The following is a 21,373-nucleotide window of genomic DNA, read 5'->3' as shown; positions in this document are numbered from 1 at the left end:
CAGCTATTAACCCTCAACACCAGATAGATTGCTGAGGATACATCTCTTCCTCTCTCCTACCCCCATTCCCTCCCCCCTCCTTCACATATTCACCCTCAATAAGGTGAAGGGTTTTCTGAAGCCATGGCTCGGACATTGGCTCTCCCCCAATTAATCAAAACATTATACTACTTATGACGTCTACTGTCATGAGATGAAAATAAGACACGATACCTTATTGTCCCCGAGTATTTTTAATACAAGACAATCCGGATCTTGGTTACATTAGAGGTCAGGGAATAGAAATGGAATGAAATTGCAGTCATTATGTTTTCCTGATTCATAATATCATTTGGAACATACCTAAATGAGTGGTGGTCATTTTCCAAACTCACTATCCACTTTCATTATTCTTGTCATTTTGTTTGCTAAAAACTTTTTCTCTGCATTATAGTGAACGACATCCCGAGGCGTTGCAAATATTTTAATATCTGCATCGAATTGAATTAATTAAAACACATTCAGTTTACCTACTCGGCCTTATTCCTATCGAGATTCATATTCGATGTCGTTTTCGATTAAAGATAGGCTACATTTGAGATTTAACAAAAATATGACACAAATTTCAATATTTTAATCCAAAACATGATTTATGTAGGCCTAACATATGGGCCTATTAAATATTGTCGTTAGCTTAGCCCACATTAGTGAATTCACGGCCGGCCATGTCAATCTTATGTGTCATAATACTCCCAATTAAATAACCTAATTAAAACATGAACATGCTTAATTACAAATCTTCTGAAAAATATAATGTACCATAACTTAAGCAAGCGTTCACAATAGACAAATGACCATTACAGGAATAGCTTTTTAATATAGTGAATGGATGTTGTGTGATGGTCACACCTCGTTGGATTCATATCATCGGAAAAAAAATCAACTCACCACATTGCAAGAGGAAAGTAGAGCGAGTGTTCTCAGGTTGCTTCTAGGCTATAAACGTATAGTATAGCGCCAAAGCATGACAGAAACCGTCAGAGATCCATATATGGTAAAAGCTACGCCCCATGAGCGTCATATTCTGACTTAGCCTCTCCCGTGGGTTTAGCGTTTTGGCTCCCGGGAAAGATTTCAGTCCTCGGGGAAAGAGGGCTTAGTTTTGCATGTTCCCATCCATCCTGCACGAAGCGAAAGGCCCCTTATCCACCTCTCCTGCGTACCGGGAACACCTCCACGGTGATCAGCTACTGCGTGTGTTTGTATTTTGGTGAAGCTGCACCTTTCCATTTCAGGAGTGGTTTATTCAACAGTGTTCTGAAGGTTTTGGATGTGGTGCTTTAGGGATGTCGCTACTTTGAGAGCATCATCCACACACAAACAACAACCATCGACTTTTTTTTGACAATAAGCATAACAAAAAGAAGGAACAATAGCCACAAAAAAATCATAGTCTGTTGAACAAGTCACTTTTCCAGTTTGTGGATACCACACGAACTAAGTAGAGTACTTTGAGAATTGTTCACATCGCTGCAACCCAGGACGGACTGAAGAGGGAGGCGAGACCTGTGGACCGGGTTTTTTCCCCTTGCAAGGCTGATACCGCACTTACGACATCCCGTAAACCCTCAAGGATAACTCTTTTGGACGTTTATTTACCCAATTTCACAGGAGGCTCTTTGCACGTCAATTGTTCTAAATGTTCGGGATTCAGGAAACTATATCGCGGGGTGGGACAACGATGAAGGAGGAACCGCTGGGTGGGCTGAATTCAGTCCGCTCATGGATGCACACAGCTGGGGTGGTGGATGCGAATACAGCCGCCCAAAGGTACGCATGCCAAATCATTTGATTTTCTCATGCATTTCTCATATCGACCCTCACTCCCCTGTATCAATTACGGTCTCCCAATGCCCCCCTTCGACTCTCCTCTCTTTCATTACATCATATTACCCTTATTGTAACAAATCAAGAAATCTCTCATACTCAAACGTGATTCCACATCTTCACTGTTTTCATCAGCTCCATCATCTATCCCCCGTGTCTGATACTTAACCGATATGGTCTCTTGTTTTCTCCCCGCAGCGGTGTTGGCTTGGCGCGGGCACACTATGAAAAGCAGCCGCCTTCCAACCTCAGAAAATCCAATTTTTTCCATTTCGTCCTGGCACTGTACGATAGACAGGGTCAACCCGTTGAGATTGAAAGGACAGCTTATGTGGACTTTGTGGAGAAAGATAAAGTAAGCGCTTCATGAGAATATAATTTATTGAATTTCATCATCTGTACTTTGAAATTAACTTTATGTATTTAGAGATGTATGTGGGTCAATAAGACAGGTCACGTGCAATATCGATTTTTTAAACCCCATTCGTCGATGACAGGAGAGTGGTTGTCAGAGCTAAGTCTTATTTTTGACAAATTATACATTTTAAATGATGAAATATCAGATAGTTAGATGCTTTATTTTCAACTCACCATCATCTCATTGTTGATTGTTTTCAGGAACCAAACGGTGAAAAAACGAACAATGGGATCATTTACAAAGTACAGTTGTTGTACAGCAATGGTGAGTGAAACAATTATTTTCATAAAGTCAGTATCACCCAAAAGATAAAGACTATAAATAATAATAATAATAATAATAATAATAATAATTTACAATTAATTGATTTGCTACTAAATAATTATTTACAGGTAAAAATATGTATGATGTAGATAATAGTTTTATAAATTCTCTCGGTTAAAAACAAATAAATGAATTTGTGTTTTGTCATCAAATGTACATCACATAGCCTATACAGCCCTACCTCTGTCTTAACTTGGTATCTTTTCTCCCCCAGGCGTCAGAACAGAACAGGATATTTTCATACGGTTAATCGATTCCATGACGAAGCAGGTATAACCTACTGTTACTCATATATTCATACAGCTTGCTTACACTAGAGACATTGCTTCTATACTTCACCTGCATTCTTCACGCATGCATAATATAGGCTAGGCCTATTCATGAAACGTGTTTTCTTTATGCAATCATGCATTGACTGAAATTACATTATAGACAGCGTGTAGACTTATAGCATGTTTTTCCGCAACTCTTAAGTAAAAATGTATCAAGCACTAAATTACCATAAGCTTAGCCTACAATTGTGTGCCTATACAATATAAATTGATGGCTTGTAATGCTGGTGCCTTCTGCCGATACGGATAAAGTATATCAATAGAATAATAAATACACTTGTTTTGTTTACATATGAGATATGATAGGCTATTGCATAATAAAGTAGGCTATTTTATTGATATGGAGTTACAAGTACGCCCAGTCATGTTTACTTGTTGAGTCCCTTATTCTAATCTGGGACATTTAGGCATGTTGCTAGGCTTGACCCATATTAGGCTAAACATAACTAGGCCTAATGTTTGGAAAGATATTCTGAAATAGCTCGTATTGCTGAAACATTTCCATTCTTATAAGAATTCTCGAAATTACACCCCTAATCTCATCACATTAAGGTAATTACACATCTGTAAGAGGCCTTATCTGATATTTTTCCACCATGGTGGTTGTTATTACTACTAATTTACCGAGGGTTACAGCAGATCATCGGAATAGAGCCGATAAAGCTTCCACCACTCCGAGGGAAAATTCCTCTGCGAATGATCAGAGTCAATGACGCAGAACAAGCAGTTTATGGATTTCTCTGTTTCTACAGCTGCAAATAGCGACATAAATCAAATCAATAGAGATAATCGCCCGGTGCTCAACAAATAAAAACAGAGCCATCAAAAAAGTAAAGTGGGGTTCAATCCCAGTAAGAATAAAACGTCAACATTTCAGAGTGTAATTGTGTATTCTTTCCTCCTAATCATATAGCCCCACTTTTCATTCAAAATGTCTTCATTTAATAAATAAGTGCTATGATAAATAAAATATGGCATGTTACAGTGCCGTATAATATGCTAGGTAGCCTAGTTAACTAAAGGGGAGCAAAGTGCCTCTCTTCAAGATAGAGAGAGGGAGGAACCGAGGGAGCGAGAGCGGCACAACTGATAGCTGCACACCATCTGTTTCAGCCAATGCTTAAAAATTACTCAACCGTACTGCCAGACACCGCTTTTTATCCACGGAAAGATCATTGTTAGCAGCTCAAAATAAACAACAGATTGCCCATTAACACTTTCCCCCAAATATCCACAGATTATAACCATATTGATGACACTTCATTGAAACTTCCCATAAAAAGCTTCTTCACATAGGCTAATTTGTTATTACAAAAATATGTCTAGGTTATAATAATAATAGTACTTATTATTATTATTATTATTATTATTATTATTATTATAAGTATTATTATCTGCTATTATCATTTGACAAACATTGTAACATGTTATCATTTTCGTACGTGTACAACATTACACTTGTTTTTTTCACCAATAACAACATAGCGTAGTTATATATTGGACTCAATTATTTTTGATTATTCTATTTTATTAAACATAATGCCGTTTATATTTAGGCTAATGTAAAGATGATTATATACAGTTGCTCATGTATTCAGATATTTAATGTAGGCTACACATTTGTGTCTTTATTTTTTCCAAAGGCAATTATATATGAGGGTCAAGACAAAAACCCTGAAATGTGCAGATGTCTTCTTACACACGAAATTATGTGCAGGTAAGTGTTGTTGTTTTTATATTTTACATTTGAGTCATTTAGCAGATGCTCTTATCCAGAGCAACTTACAGTTTTTTAGTGAGTGCATACATTTTCATACTGGCCCCCCGTGGGAATCGAACCCACAACCCTGGCGTTGCAAACGCAATGCTCTACCAACTGAGCTACACGGGACTTTTTCTCCACAAACTCAAAGATGTTGAAGAAGTATACAGTTATACATTTATATATTTTCTCCCCACACTTGTTTATCGTATTGGCATATGACACGGAATAGGCCTACAAGGAGTGGAATACAAACAGACTGGTACCCGGCTAGTTGTAGCCTACAGGGCCTCTTAGTGAATCTATTAGTCTGATGCCAGTGAGTCTGCGCCTCAAATCATGGAGTCAGGTCTTGGTTGATCCCACCTGTCATCAGTGACCAGCGAGCTTTTCAGCGTCGTTTAACCACGCAAATCTCAAGGTCTCATGTTCCTCTGCTATTCAACGGTGTCATTGATACTAAAAGGAAAAACGTATTTTGTTTTTATTGTTGAGCTCAGCGTGAGCTTTGTGAGAAGTTACTGAATTCGGATACTGTCGGTTAACCTTTCTTTTGTTTCACCGGCGCATTGTTCAAGTTGTTTGAGAGCAAGTGCACCGACCGAGAACTGAGAATGATTAGCCTTAAAAACAAACAAAAAAACTCATCACTCATACAAAATTTTATACATGCATCCATCACTTATTTGTGACACATGGAATATGGTGCGCTCTAGATAAAATGTTACTGTCAGTGTCAAAGAGAAAGTGCATTCTGTAGTGGGAGGCAGGTAGCCTAGAGCTTTGAGCTAATAACCAAAATGTCGCTGGTTCGAATCCCAGAGACAACAAGGTGAAAAATATGTGGTTGTGCCATTGAGCAAGGCACTTAACCCTAATTGCTCCTGTAAGTCCCTCTGGATAAGTGCGTCTGCAAAATGTAATAAGACTTACTGGAGGCTATCATCATTAAAGAGGGCATGAGGTTATAAGTAGCCTATAGGCCTACTCCATGAGAGTATTCTTCTGATCTTTTTCGCTCTGGTAAAACATTAAGTACATTGTTGCACTAATATGCAGTATTAATCAAATACACTCAACCTATCCCTGTCTGCATGTTGTGGAAAATGCACATCACGTGATTTGACTGATAGAATGGACTCGCAGTAGCTTTTCAAATGCATTGTCTGTCTTCACTTGCCATATGGCATTAATCAATCTCATTTAGACCTGTGGCCATTATACAAGTATACATGTTCATTTAATTTCAAATGGTAAGCAGTGGTATATTTGTGTTTAATTTCAGGTTTAATTAAAGCTCCAGTCAAAAAACTGGAGGTATACTGTAGGTTTAGAGAAAAGATGGTGGAAACATGTGGTGGAGGATAGATTAGTGCTTTTGAGGCCATAATTGATAAATGCCCCGCAGAAATATTGGTTGAGGGTGGCATCTTGCATCTCCCCCAGAAATAGCAGCTTGGCAATTAGAGGTAAACAAAAGCTGAAGCTGTGAAAAGTGACTCCCCTGCCTCCTGGCCCAGTCCCCTTTCTACTTTTCTTTCCCTCTTCTCCAGCGCTAAGGCAAACGCTGTACCACAAAATGTGTTTTCTCAATTTTCCATTTTAATTATCCATCAGCATCCATTAAAGGATAGATTTAGTGTACGCTATTTCTCTATTATTTTTTGTGTTCGAATTTAACACAATGACGTTTTACCTTAGAAGGTGGCATACATTTTTATGGATCTAATGTTCACTCTATGGTCTTATAAACAGTAACAGCCACTGTGGTGATCTCAAACACACTCTTTCTTCCCCTAGCCGGTGTTGTGATAAGAAGAGCTGTGGCAACAGGAACGAGACTCCGTCAGACCCTGTGATCATCGACAGGTAGGCCCCTGCTCCATGTCTCCTCCATACTGCTTTGATTGTGATTTGTGTTAGATTCAGCTCTGTTGGGTAGTGAATGAGTTAGAACTCCCAAGTGTTTGGGTGCCCAGGTGGATTGACTCCAACCTTCTGGTCAACTCTACGGGAACTGTGGCTGATTGCTCTGTGAGCAGGTGAGGGAAGTCTTTCCCAGGTACCTGTGCTCAGAGGGGCGGTCACCACCTGGAGAGGGGCGTTCAATCACAGGTGCATCATGCAGGGTATTCGTCTAATTAGCTAAGGGGTTTATCATGTTTTTTGTCTCATCCATTTTTTGTCTATTGAAGTGGTCATTATCCAGTGCTACGATTGTGAGTAAAGGTGGTTAGGGCTCTGTAGTGATATAATAGGAGTTTGTGCCAGTGACTTTGATCTGAACCTTTAGATTACAGTATGTCACATATATTACAGTTTTTGGATATTCAGAGAACATATTCAGTGAACATAAACTGCATATTGGCTACTTACATTCCTTCCACAAAGTATTTCTGTTATTCAGACTCCTCTATCTCACGGCTGAAAAATGAATATGCGTGCTTGTGTGCGTGCCCCCGTGTCTGTAGGAGGGAATATCCTCAGCATTGAGCCCATGTAACTCTCACCATGGAGTGCGGAGAGACAGCAATGCTAATGTTTGACTAGCCAGAATCACTGTTTGCTTAGCGGAGAATGCCTGGGATCTGACAGAGGGGACAACTCTCTTATTAGTAATCAAATAGGGCTGAACAGTTGTTGCCGCCACTCCAGAAGCTTCTCATGTATCAGGAAGTAGGGGCTGCCCTGAATGCCTGCCTGGCTGGATTACCACAGCTACTGCTTCTCTAGACAACTCTCTCTCTCTACTAAGAGAGCTGGTGTTCCTCTATTATGTAGGACTGGATGTAACATTATGTTGTGGCCATTATGTATGTGATTTATATCGAGCAGCTCAAGGCAACACTTATAATTATAAAGGGCTCTCATCATGTCTTTTATGAAGCTGATTGTGTAATTTATTAGTATTTATTGGATACAGTGTTCACACAAAAACCTAAAGTATGACAGATAAACATTTCACTTATTTCCACTACTTTTAAGTTTGCTTTGTAGTACTGCCATGCCGCTAGCTTTGGGGAGTAACTGATTACATTAAATCAGTTACATGTAAACTGATTACAAAAAAACGAACTGTAATCAGTTACGTTACCATAAAACATATTGTAATCAGATTACAGACACTTTTGAAAAAGTAGATGATCACTTCTAGGATTCATTTTAAATTCAGAAAGGATGTTTGTGAAAAATACATTAAAGCACTTTTTTGTTTTCTCAATGACATTCAATTTAGCATTGAAACAAGGTGCAAGTTTAAGTTTGTTCCACCTGAGTGAGTCTGACCACAAGTCAGAGACCACTATGATGACACACCAAATGCTTTGATGGATCCTTTTAGTCTTCTTCTAATGCCTCTTAAAGGGAAAGTCATCCAAAAGTAACTGAAAGTAATCAGATTACGTTACTGAGTTTGGCTAATCCAAAAATTATGTTACTGATTAACATTTTTGACAAGTAACTAGTACCTGTAACAGATTACATTTAGAAAGAAACCTACCCAACCCTGCTCGCCGCTTTTATTGCGTTGAGTTTCACACTCTATTATTCTTAATTCTGTGGGATAAAACATGTAACATAAGTACAATAGACAAAATGAATGCATGGAGAATTAACGTCAAAGAGGAAAAAAGGAGAAGCGGATGGATATTGTAAACTCAACCGGCTCAGATGTTCATTGTGACGGGAGTGAATGGGAGTAGAGTATCCCTTTCCTCACACAATGAACCGGTCTGTTGAATCACAAAAGCATATGTTCCTCATTAGACCCTCCCATTGTCTCCATGCTGTAACTATGAGCAGATCAGTTCACCCTCCCGGACCCACACTACTTCCCATTGACTTCACACTGACTAGAGGGGGGTTGCAGAAAGGCTAGTTCTGGAGTTTTGAGGTTTACACAATATCACTGAAGTGTTCTGTACTGCATGCACGTCACCCAGTTTATCATCCTGATATAGTAATTTTCAGTGAACATATAAGCGAGATTTTATGAAGCCTCAATGTGTTAGACTCTCTTGTTACATCTCTCAGTTTCTCATGCAAATTGTGAGTGGCACCTGTGCTGCAGTTGCTTCTGGCTAAAAGTGATTACTTTCAATTGAAGAGAGCTGAGAGTTTAGAATGTGAAAAACAGGAGAGAGGTCTGATTGTTAAATCAGTCATGTCTTAGGTATCTGCCTACATTACAGTATAAAACATCTAGTTCAGCTCTGCCACATTTCCTAGAGAAACAGTAGCATTGCCCAACCGTTAAGAAACAGATTTGGAGTGAATCATGGACGGCGTTGCCTTGCTGTTACATTTTCCCAGATGGTAAGACGGGAAAGCGCACACAGCTAGCTGGCATCTAGCAAGACATTAACTGGCGTTCCCATGGATCTGGCATATCCGACTGAGTTTGGGAAACTTATCATTCCAAATGTGTCCTATTTTCCTGTGGTCAAGCCAGACATCTGTTTACCCTATTTTCTCTCCCAGTTCGATGTAGATTTTCAGTAATTTTTTTGAAAGGAAAGAATTCTTTAAAAAAGTTAGTTAGATTTAAGCCTAACAGCTGTCACAAAGTTTCAATGCTGGTGGATCTTTAATGCTGCAATATGTAACTTTTTGGGCGACCTGACCATATTCACATAGAAATGTCAGTTATAGATCTGTCATTCTCATTGAAAGCAAGTCTAAGAAGCGATAGATCGGTTCTATGTGCGCTATTTCTATGCTTCTCGTTTTGTTTTGCATCTTTTACTTTCAGTTTTGTACACCAGCTTCAAACAGCTGAAAATACAATATTTTTGTTTATGGAAAATATATTTCACAGCAGTTTAGATGGTACAATGATTCTCTACACTATTCTTGCCTGTTTTGTCACATAAACTGAAATTAGGCAAACCTTTTAGAATTTTTGCAACCAGGATATGGCGGTTTCTGCATAGTGCATCTTTAAATATTTCACAAGTGACTTTTGATGTCATTGCATTATTCATATTTGTTTTCTGGGGAAAGAAAGTTACTATTGTGTGTGTGTGTGTGTGTGTGTGAAGGGAATCTCTAAACTGCTGGGTAAAGGCTGACTATTTCTGCTCTGACTGTACATTTAAAGTCTATTGTGTTCTGTGTGTCTATGCATACATATTTTTTTTTCTCTTTTAATCAGGAAATGAGAATGTTGGAAACTATGTTGGCCCTTGCAGAAACAAAAAGACAATGATTGAATTTGGGCATTTATTGTATCACTATCGCTATGACTACAGTACTTCTCAGATGGTTATAATCATATCTTCCCGTTATGAAGTCAGTGGTGGAACGCATGTCACATCTATAAGCTAGTGGCGCCTTAAAGTGAGTGAGGGCGTGGGTTTACACAGGCAGTAATTTGAGTCTCGAGAGTTATAGTGATGATGTGCCCAATATCTGATTAGTTGGTTTCCCCATTTACAGTATGTGTAGAGCAGCGCGTGCCAAACATAATTCAATTTGTGATGACTCTCCTGCCCTGGTATCGGTCTTCACTCTCCTGCATATTGACTTTGTCTTCTCCTGTGTGAAAGATTATATACATGGTCCAGGCTTACACCTGGATTTTGTAATAAGAAAGAGGAACATGCTGTTGGAAAAAAAGGAGCGAAAATGACTAATTCTCTATGTCAAAGTTCAAAGGTCGCGTGTATCACAGAGGAGATGCAGCAGATTAGGTGAGGATAGCAGAGGAGGGAGTGTGTTTTCAGAGCTCAGGCTGCCCATACATTAATTTTGAATCTAATGTATGTTCACACAGCTTAACATCCGTGTCAATTTACGCTCCCATCCAGAAAGGAGGACTGCGGACCAGACCAAATCATGTCAGCTCCGCTTATTCCAGCTTCAACCGCACTCCCTTTCACTTCCTGTCACAAAGGTCAAAGAGCACTGACCTCTGGAGGCCGCTCAGGCACTGAATAATTCATGACATGGACTTTTTTTTTTTTTTTTTTGTCATCAGCACACATTGTTGTGCTGTGGGAGGGTTTTATTAATTTAGCTAATTTATAAAGGCCTCCGCACCTGTTCACGTGTTAATGCAATAACATTTTTGGCCTAATGCCGCTCATTAGTGCACTGTACTTTTAAAATTACTGTGCGTTATTGTTCATTTGTGGAACACCTACGAGGTCATATCCCGGAGTGCAGTGCACTTGTTGTCGAGTTGTTTGTCAGCAACAAAAGACTCTGGGTCGGACCATCTCATTTGTGGTTTCTCTTCTCTCTACCAACAAATACGAAAATTGATGTGGTGGTGTGTTCCCATCTGGGTTTTGCATAAGCGTGATTAACTCCCAAGATGAACAAATGCCAGTATTTATAAGGTCAGCTTTTTGCGTTGCAAACGCTATGTAAATGAGAATCAGAAAAAGGGGACATTAAGCAAAATTATATTAATTGTCTCCTTTAATGTAATTTACATTTTTGGCTAAGCCCCGGACTGTCAAAGACGATTTCAGAGACCATTTTAATTACACATTAAAAAGAAGTGGTGTGTCTTCATAGAGGCAGTGTTTTGATAACCTGTGAAGAGAGGTCTGTTTATGATTGATTGATTGATGAACCACCTACAGTAAATGACATGTTTTCACTGCATCTGCTGAGGCTAATTAAAATTGCACCGTATATGTAGTGTTAATTCACCATCCATCCACAAGTGAGAATGATGCAATGCAGAGGTGCAGAGCAATGCACAGGTTGTGTTGTTGAGTTCAATGCTGGAGGTGTTTCTCATGGACTCTTTGTATCATTCAGTAGAGGAATTGGATTTGGATCGGGGATGGTGAGCATACAGTTTTGACGTACTAAACTGTGCAGTCGATTAAAGTAGCTGCCTTTGGGTCTAAACATCCACACACACATCCACACACACATGCACACTATGAATGCAGGCACACACACATCCGCATGTACACACACACACACACATCCGCAAACACTCAAACTTTTCATGTTCATGCCTCAACATTATTTCCATCTCCGCTTTTTATTTACGGCTGTTTTCAGTGTAATTTATTTGACAGATGTGAGTTTTTTGACACCCTGTGAGAAAGGAGAGAAGAAAGTGGCCACCGCACCCTGGACTGGAGTGATGTTTGAGTGAAGCCTGTCTCCTCTTGAGCCAGATTAGGAAAATCAGGAAGTGTTGAGAGTGAAACCTGTACTTGGCAGCTCTCTGTTGGCCTGCACTTGCCGAAAAATGAAACCCAGACCCTCTGTGCAGCCTTGGAGCCAGAAACTCCTTCCCACTGTTCCAACATCCAGGATTGGGTAATACTGTTCACTAAGCAAAACATTACCTCAAATTATTCTGCTCTGTTTCTTATTCCCTCCTCCCTCATGTCGGTTTTATCACAGTTTGTAAATGTCAAGACTTGTACAAAGACGCACAGTATAAATTATATTTTCCAAATGATGCTCTCATGTTTGGGTTCACATGAGTGGCGTCTGAAGGTAACATGGTGCCTGGCGTACCCATGGGAGACTCACCTCACTAGGGTAGGATTTCCCAGGGGCATCAGCTAATGGCAAGACTTGACAACAGCACAGAAGATGGGGGTGTTATGTTTTACTAGCGCTGAGCAGGGGTGATGACTTTAACATCTGTGCAGAGAGAGCAGGAGATGTGTGTGTGTGTGTGTGTGTGTGTGTGTTAAAGAGAGTGTGTGAGACAGAGAGAGCGAGAGGTGTGTGCTGTACAAGAAACTAGTCTGGACCAACAAAGTGACGGATTCGGCTCCAGCTTGACTGCACTGAAAGACGAAACATGGTTCCACATGTGTTGAGAAAGAGCAGTCCATCTGTCCATGGAGACAACCCCTCCCCCTTTTCCACCCCTCCCCCTTGTCCACCCCTCCCCCTCCCCCTCACCCCCTCTCCTTCTCTTCCCCTCGCCCCCTCTCATTCTCTCCCCCTCTCCCCCTCTCCCCCTCTCCTTCTCTCCCCCTCTCCCCCTCTCCTTCTCTCCCCCTCTCCGTCCCTCTCACCCTCTCCTTCTCTACCCCTCGGCCCCTCTCCTTCTCTTCCCCTCACCCCCTCTCATTCTCTCCCCCTCCTCCCCTCACCCCCTCTCATTCTCTACCCCTCTCCCCCTCTCATTCTCTCCTTCTCTCCCCCTCTCGTCCCCATTTTACTCCCCTGGTTCACTGTGCTGCCAGAAAAAAGGCCAGAGCTGGGGCGATGGGATGAAGGAATGGGCAAAGAGCAACATGGACCTCACACACACACACACACATGCATGTGTACATATGCACCCCTGTGCAAGCACACACACATTTTTGATTTGTAAAATGAGTGATATTTTTTGTAACAATTTTGATAGTTTGTGTTTTCCAGCTTCGGTCAAGTTTCGTTGTCTCCTATTACATCCAATAACTCTGTAGAGTATCATGGTAACACTGTACATTAAGTTGCCCTAAAGATGATTACAATCAAGCATAACATTTGGAAATGACCAAATATTGTGATGTTGTAGAAAGATAATTTATAAGTGTAATACACAATGAAAATCGTACTTTATTGAAAATTAAATAGAACCTAAGTAAAATGTCGCTCTGTCTCAAATATTTAACAGCTGTCCTTTATAATTAGACTCTGTAGCTGTTTAGTCTTCGTTTGGTTTCTTAATGCGTTAATGGTGCAAATGCTTTTTCAAACATCCTCGGATCCTATGAATCAAATTTAGGTCACCCATCACACTGTTTTTACACACTTTTTTTCCTTTTGAAAAAATATTTCCTTTCTTTCTTTTGGCATGTTTTCACTCCCATTAAATCCTTATTAGGTTCCCCCTAATTGTCAAACTAACTGTGGGGTGAACCTCAATCATAGCTGGCCGTAAAACAGCACATTAGGCCCTGGTGAGGGATATATGTGGTATTTCATCGGAGATGGAGTAATGCTGGGGTTTTATGGTTAAGTACCAGTTCACGCCCACGCCATTTGTTTCGCATTAGGCTGGAGGTTTTGTAAATCAGATCAATATGTTTGCCGTGATGTGATTCCTCGCTGGGATCTCCCAAGTCGTTCTTTCCTCCACTACTTTTCTAATGGGACCGGTTGTCGATGCACACTCTCTCCACCCACCCCTCTCATCCATCTCTCTCTCTCTCTCTCCATCCCTCCCTCCATCTCCACCTCAATCTATTTCCATTTTCTGAATGTAGCAATTTGTAGTGTGACATGGCTGAGATTAGGATGGGATGCAGTCGGAGGAGGATTGCATTGGACATGGTCCTGCTCCCATGGTGTGGGGTCACATGACAAAGATGGGGAATTGTGGGATGGGGTCATCAGTTACCTCGAGGAAACGAGCAGGTCTTCTGGTCGCTACGATGGCCCCAGGGGTGCCTGGGATGGATCTGAGGGAAAAGCCCCAGAGAAAGTCCTGAACCAGTGTCATTTATTAAAAGTGACAAGTTATTTCTAAGTATAGCTCGTTTTTTTTGTTGTGGCCCTCTGTCCACGAGTCACGTGGATATGATAAATGTAAGGATGACCCCCTCTTTTTACATATACACATCTTCCATTCAGTCTGGGAACATTTGTATTCTGTTTAAGGAGCTAGTTGTTATTGTTTGAAATAAAACAATACAGAAATTATTTGACAACAGCTATGAAAATATTTCAATATGCGTTCAAAAGTTTGTTGTAAAAAATGTGTCTTTGTAAATGAAAACCATCTTGTTGCATTTAAAACAATACGCTTCAACATCTATTTTGGTGGCGTAGTCAGATTCTCATAATTTTTATATTTCTGTAAAGCGTAACATTAGATTTTCCTAACCGATATTATTGTATTCTACAATAAGCCTCCTTTCCCTTGTGGAGTGGTGTGGTCCTTTTGACCCCCCCCCCTTTACAGCCTGCCCCAACTGTGTTAATGATATATGACAGAAATTTCCTTGTGCTGGTTCAGTGGCAAGAAAGGTCCTGGCTAGTCTATATCAATCCATCTGTCTTATGTTCCCTTGTCTTGAATTACCACTTGATGGAAACCTGCTGCTGGCTCCTCTTGCCAATTGAAATCAGATCTCCTCTACAGCCCGGTGTAATATTGATCCATATTCAACACCCAAGCTGCCGATCGATCACTATTGATTTACAATAAAAAACACTCCTATGCTTGTTCAGCACCACATTCGATACGGTGGATGAAAAAACAGCATTGTGTCTTTACCATGCAGGGACCAGAGCCATATAAATATGTGAGGAAATATGTGAGGAAAGGAAAATGTATTCTTGATTTGAAACCATGACAACATGGTTAGTGTACACCATCAAGTGCTGCAACAGAAACAATTATCCACTCCAGTCATGTGAAACAATGATCCATTCCAGTCATGAGAGACGACGATCCACTCTAGTCATGTGAAACAAACCAATGGCAATTGTTTAATGGGATAACACTTCTATTAGGAGTCATTTATTGAAGAAGTCCTGCCCCGTTTCTGAATTAGCATAGATCTTTATTTCAGTGGGGAAGTATAACTGTCACGTCAAATCTGTCTGAAATCGAAATGGAATGCTTTAAGCGTGGGTTCAGCCATGTGCACTTCAGATTGATTCCTGCATGTTAATACAATGACAAGACTTCCTGTGGCTTGATATGAATTGGCCTCTCCCGTTATCCCACTCTCACACACAGACATGCCCCTCCCACACCCTCACTATTAGAGCCCAGTGTTGAGTATAGAGCAGCGTTAGTAGCTCCAGACCATGTCATAGTCCTCCCACCCGACCCTCTGTAAAATAACTATTCCCATCCAGCGGGTCCGAGTCCCGGCGCAGGCCCATGGACATCTGAAAGAAATTATCCCCAATCTCTGACATCCAGGAGTTTACAGTTATATAATGATGGGGAAAACCACATGTCCCCTGAGGGAGCGCACATTTTTGGGATACCTCCCCATCTGTTTGGGGCTAAACTCAGGCCGGACCAACAGGACAGGATGGCACATTTTACCATCCCTGGTCCAGCCAGTCTGGAACTCATTACATTGTGTGATAAAGCAAATCCAATAGAGTTCCCTCCTCAGTGATTGTGGCACCATCTCTCCCCTGGTTGTCCCTGTGTAAGTGCTGGTTGTTTGTTTGTCCTGGAGAGGCTGACTGAGGGTTAATGCAGGGACCGGGCCAGCCAGGTCGGAGGCGACGCAAAACCCGAGCTGCCTGGCATTGCTCGGCTCCCTCACCGCTGGCCTTGTTTGGACTGCAGCTCCGGTTTGCTTTCTTAGAGGGAAGCTGAGCCCTCATAATCACTGGCCCTTCCTTTGGATGGGGAGCGTTGCACAGACCGGAGGGAGTGATGACATAGTCCGAGAGGCCTTGCCAGTCCACCGTCGTGCTCTTAGCATATTTATTTTCTCTGCTCATTGTATGGTTTAAGTCGCACCGTATTATGTTCGGCCCCTATGCACGTGCAGATCACTCTGATGTGATGAGGTATATGCTATAGACCTGTGGGCTTTGTTTTCACAAATCATTGTGGGGATTACTGACTGGCTGACCTGAGTGTAATCTTTATCAGTCTGTTGACCATATCTTCTGCTTTTGGCGCCTTCATAAGTGAACTGATAGACCCTGACACAAAGAGGATCCTTGTAAGATCTAAACCTATTCAATATAAGAACTCCCCTATTGTTATAGACTACCGAGCGGGGAAACGTGTGGTGAGACGGGATTGGCCACAGCACTTTTGATTTAGTTTAATAAAATATATTGACACAAAGCATTAAAAAGAGGGGCAAAGTGCTGTTTTTTAGACAGATTTGCCTCATAATTTTTCAACTCGCACACAATTTATCTGTCCTTCAGATCGGAGTGCTGCTGCTCTTTGCATGTCTTGACCAATCAGATTAACGGAAATCGCAGGTCGTGAAGGCCGGGCACCACTTTCTTTTGGTATTTATTTAGCAAGCGTGATAACACATCACTCCCGACAGATATAAGCAAAAACTCTTCCTTAAATGTAGCAGCCTATACATCTAAACAATAGAGATCTGACATGCTGGATGGCATGGAAATTAGACTTTTTCAGTCTGATCAACTGTAGGCTACTGTCAATAGCAGCTGTATAGTCTAGCCTACTATACACCCTGTCCCTCTGGCTAGGGTAAACGAAGCAGTAACGTTGTGTATTTATAGCCCATTTGTTTGTGAGAAAATGTGAATGAGATAAAATTAGGTTTACATTCAAACTTGGGCTGACTAGGCTACCTAGACTTTTCAAATCCAAAATCATTAACTGGAATTAATCAATAAACACAATAGCTGACAGACTGAGTAAATGTTTAATTAGGCCTACAGTTGCATAGGGCAGGACTACACGATGTAAACCTGCATAAAGCAAGCTCATCCCTGTGAGTTTTATTGTCCAATCATGTTATTTTCTCTATGCATAGAAAACCCCCTTCTTTATTAAAATATAATTCATATGAACAAGTACAAGTTTACTGCAGTTTGACAGGTTTTTCATCCTCCACAAGTTCAGGAATTTTCCAATAGTTTAATCAAAAAAACATGTGACTATGATTAGAAAAACTCTGGTCACATCATAGCCCATATTAGAACTGTTTACAACAGATGAATCACGTAGTACTGTATAAGGTCAGAAGTTTTACCTGGTTAGGTTACCAGATCAGGAAAAACTACGCCACATCACTCTGGGACCTGTGGTGCCACCTCTGCTACCGATAATGTTTTATTCAATGCCTCTGTTATGTTTTGTTATGTTATTGAAATGGCTTGTCGATTCGAATAGGGTCTACCTGGCCTGACAAAACAATCTCATTGTATCCAGTGGAGAGTGAAAGACATAGCAGTAGCATAGACTCACCAGAACACACAGTGAGATTGAAGGAGGGGGGCAGAGTGAGTGGCTCCTTCAGATGGAGATCCAGGATAACAACCCTTTTCCAGAGATTCCATAATAGGAATCTACCCAGGCTCGCCTATTAAGTTGCGCAAACAATGAGCAGAGAGAGAGAGATAGGGGTAGAGGAGATTATGTGGAGTGAGATGGACAACCCACATGGCTTCACCTCTCTGGTGCAAGTGCCAAATAGACACTGTCGGACAAGTCTCAGGTCATGCAGTCTACAATAGTCAAAGAACAGCCTTGCAAAAAGGGCAATTTTTTTCAGTCACAGAGGTGCATGACAAGATTTGTTTTCTGTTGGGAAAGGGGAAAGTACGACATGCAGGTCAGGAAGGTCAGTGTTGGGGTTAAGAGGTCACAACCTCTTTGGTACCTGAGCAACCTCATATGGCTAAGCCATTTCTCAGGCTCCTCAAAAACGGGGTTGAAAGGTGTGTGTGTGTGTGTGTGTGTGTGTGTGTGTGTGTGTGTGTGTGTGTGTGTGGTTGAGGGGGTTGAAGGGTAGGTTCTCTAGTGATCTATCATCAGCAGCAGAAACACAGATAGGATGGCAGCTACTGCAGCTAATCAGCGTAAGACAGATTGGAAGGACTTTCTCAGTTAAGATACATAACACCAGGAGCAGAAGGAGTCAGAAAGACTGAGTACAGTGGATGTTGAACTTTGACCTCTCATCCAAATAAAGAGTATGTAGAACAACTGTATAATCATCCAATGAAAATGCTTTTTTATAACCAAAGTGTTTTCTTCTTGTCATACATAAAAATTGGCAATTATTTTTCTAGTGTCAGTTCTACCAAACACGACATAGTCCCCCAATATCTCTAAAGTGGCATTTTTCTCAAAGACAGTCTATTTGTGTACAGATTGGCCTGTCACTTTGTGAAACAACATTCCTGATGTTTTATTGTTGCTCTGCCATCACCCTCTCTTCCTGTTTACAAAGTGGCTTTTTGTCGTTTGAGGGAAGGAAACTTCATCAGGTCGACGCTGAGGTGTGCTTCACATGTCACTCAGTGGAGCTCTCCCCTAATGAAATGCTGCATACAGATTTTTGCCTGCGGGCTCAGGGGGATAAGACCGTGGAAACAGAATGAAAAGAGCCCCTTTCCATGCACACAAACACACACACACACACACACACACACACACACACACACACACACACACACACACTTGCTTGAGTGCATCCATGTGAAGAGATCCAAATCTGCAATTTATTCAAATATTGATATTTCTACTTGTCAGGAGAAAGGTGCCTTGAAATTTCCTCTGAGTACTCCTGTCAGAAAAATAGCGAAAAATATGTCAGATCATTCATAAATGGAGTTCAGCACTGTGAAGTCAGTAGGGAACAGCTATATATATATATATATATATATATATATATATATATTGCAGGCCCATAGTGTAAACTTGTGTAGCAGTGTGTGTTTGTGTGTGTACATGTGGATGTATATTTATCTTCATGTGAATGAGTGTGTGTGTAGGCCATGTTGTGACTCCTGTTTGTTGTCTTTCTCCATCGAGACGCATCATTTCCCATCCTGCATCAGCCTATGGGAGCGTGGCCCTCCTGCAGAGGTCCGTAACTGGACGCTGCCCTCCATGTGGTTTGAATTAGGGCCCCTGAAGCTGTGAAGGACGCCTCAAATGACATGAGGCACTGACACACAAATTCCAATCTGCTGAATGGTGGAGGAAAATAGCTTTTTCGGGAAACATCCACGATTTTTTGGCTCGGGCCCGCAGCGATTAAAACAGGGTGGAAACCAATAACTCAATGAATCATGACTATTTGTTCCATGAAATCTGCCTCACTCAGTCACACCCACATGCACGTCCAAATTGGCTCTCTCAGATTAGAGCTTTTCAAACTAAACCAGAGAAAAGCCTTGTTCGGTACTCCCTTGGCTGAATGGAACTCTCAACACTGGGAGCAGATTAGGCAGACAAGGTTCAGATGATGCATGGGGCAGCGAGGCTCCATTGTGCCAAGGTGATACAGAAAAGGACCCAGTATCTCTCTCCGCTGGTCATGTGACACTATAGTTCATAGCTGTTGACGAGGAGCGGTTTGGCACAGCTTGGGACCCATCTGGGTGGTGCAGATACCCAGACAGGAGCTATTTTACAGCTAGGCATCTGTGTAGCTGAAGAGCTATTTAGCATATGCTGCTATACCGGAGAATGTGCTTCCACATTGCCAGTCATAGATTAGTGCTTATTTCCTAAAGCCCCATGGAAAAGCTGGTAGATGCAGTACAATACAAAATAATCATTTTGGTATTTGTGTTGCTTTAGAAGAAAACACATCCAATTCGACTTTGCAATGACTCCATTGAATAGTTTTTTTTATACAAAATAAAATAATTACCATGTTACCAAAATAATTGCATTACCACTTAGTCCTACATGTTGGAGCTCAGAGCCTAAGAGTTTCACTGTACCCTGCAATCACGCCTGCAACCTTGTACATGTGACTAATAAACACTGAATCTGAATCTCTGAATTTGAATCTTAATGGCTGATGTTAAGGCTAGGACCATGGCTGGCAGTTGAGACAATGCCTGTCCATCTGGCTGCATGACACCTTTCATGCAGTGTGTCCACAGTGGGGGCATGCTCAGTCGTCTGGGCTGCAACACGGAACAGTCCTCTGCTGACAGGGAAAGGGTAAATGTTTACCGCCTCAATCCCCCATTAACTCTGTGAAGGCACTTTGATCCTTTGTGAAAATAATTATATTGATTGGGTTGGTTTAACAAAAGCAATGGCTTCCACAAAGGAAGGATTACTTGTTGATACAGTAATAATATAGTTAGGGGTTATGAGAGTATGTGTGCGTTTCCGAGTAGTCAAACTAGTCTGTATATAAGTACTCCAACTGTCCATATGTGCGTCTCATAAGATTACACACCTCTTCCCACAATCAAACAGCAACATCTTCATCAAACTATTCAAATGAAGACATACAAAACTGGTGGTAACAACATTGTCTGATAACGACGGCCTTGTAGACCCTTTTGGCTTCCATATCTCTTTCTCTCCATACCATTCCTTTTCCTCTCTCCACAAGGCTGTCACACATTCACCCCATCACAGAGCGCTCCTCCACAGAGATCAGGAGCTCCTTCCCTGTCGGCGGTACTTTGTCACGTAGCAGAGTAGCGTGGAACTCACCCAGAGCTGTTTAACAAACACCAGCCCAGCCTGTCAATAGCACCTCCGCAAACTAATTGCCTGTTAAATGAACCATCCCCAAAGCTGCCCACACACGCTTTGACTCGAAGCGCACCTTGTTAGAAGACAAGAGACACTCTTCTGTTTATTTTTATAATCGTTGTAGCCGTGCACAGTCCAGTGACCGTGAGATGGCTTTTCTGTTATTCATAAAGAAAACGTAGTGTACAATTAGATTGGTGTGATTTTACTACACAAAGCAAGGGTTACAGTATGTATCATTTTATTTTTCTTGTTACACTCATTGCATGGTCATAGACAGCTCACCTTGCACCATCTGTTATTGTTGTGTTTTTTCTGTAGTCATTAGACGGTAGTAGTGTAGTAGCCCATTGGCTTGTCTGGAAGCCTGTATTAACAGTGCAGTGGGATTGACACAGCTGGGGAGAGCAGCTTGAGGCTGTACGCTCAGGTATACACAACAGGGTTCAAAGCTCCTTTCTGAATCCTGATCAGAGCGCTACCCTGGCCAACCGATGGCCTATTAAATATACATGGGCAGGGGTCAGATCTGGAGGTCCCCGCTTCCTCCC

General features: G+C 41.4%; 1 protein-coding gene across 6 annotated transcripts in view; it reads left to right on the top strand.

Annotated features, from left to right (window-relative positions):
* The first annotated feature begins 1,045 nt into the window (after window positions 1-1,045).
* Window positions 1,046-21,373, top strand: part of LOC121553193 (transcription factor COE3) — a 74,507-nt gene continuing 54,179 nt past the window's right edge. Inside the window, exons 1-6 of one of the 6 annotated variants that reach the window (XM_041866188.2) lie at window positions 1,046-1,809; window positions 2,065-2,221; window positions 2,485-2,548; window positions 2,823-2,878; window positions 4,584-4,657; window positions 6,503-6,571. In XM_041866188.2, coding sequence (XP_041722122.1) covers window positions 1,679-1,809; window positions 2,065-2,221; window positions 2,485-2,548; window positions 2,823-2,878; window positions 4,584-4,657; window positions 6,503-6,571 — 551 coding nt within the window. In that variant the 5' untranslated portion in view covers window positions 1,046-1,678. The remainder of the gene's footprint in view (window positions 1,810-2,064; window positions 2,222-2,484; window positions 2,549-2,822; window positions 2,879-4,583; window positions 4,658-6,502; window positions 6,572-21,373) is intronic. The other 5 variants (XM_041866190.2, XM_041866191.2, XM_041866189.2 and 2 more) reach the window with 5 other exon arrangements.

Source organism: Coregonus clupeaformis, chromosome 37 (assembly GCF_020615455.1).
Source record: "Coregonus clupeaformis isolate EN_2021a chromosome 37, ASM2061545v1, whole genome shotgun sequence".
Lineage (NCBI taxonomy): Eukaryota > Metazoa > Chordata > Actinopteri > Salmoniformes > Salmonidae > Coregonus > Coregonus clupeaformis.
Note: the sequence above shows the minus strand (reverse complement) of the source record. Positions and strands in the feature narration are given on the sequence as shown.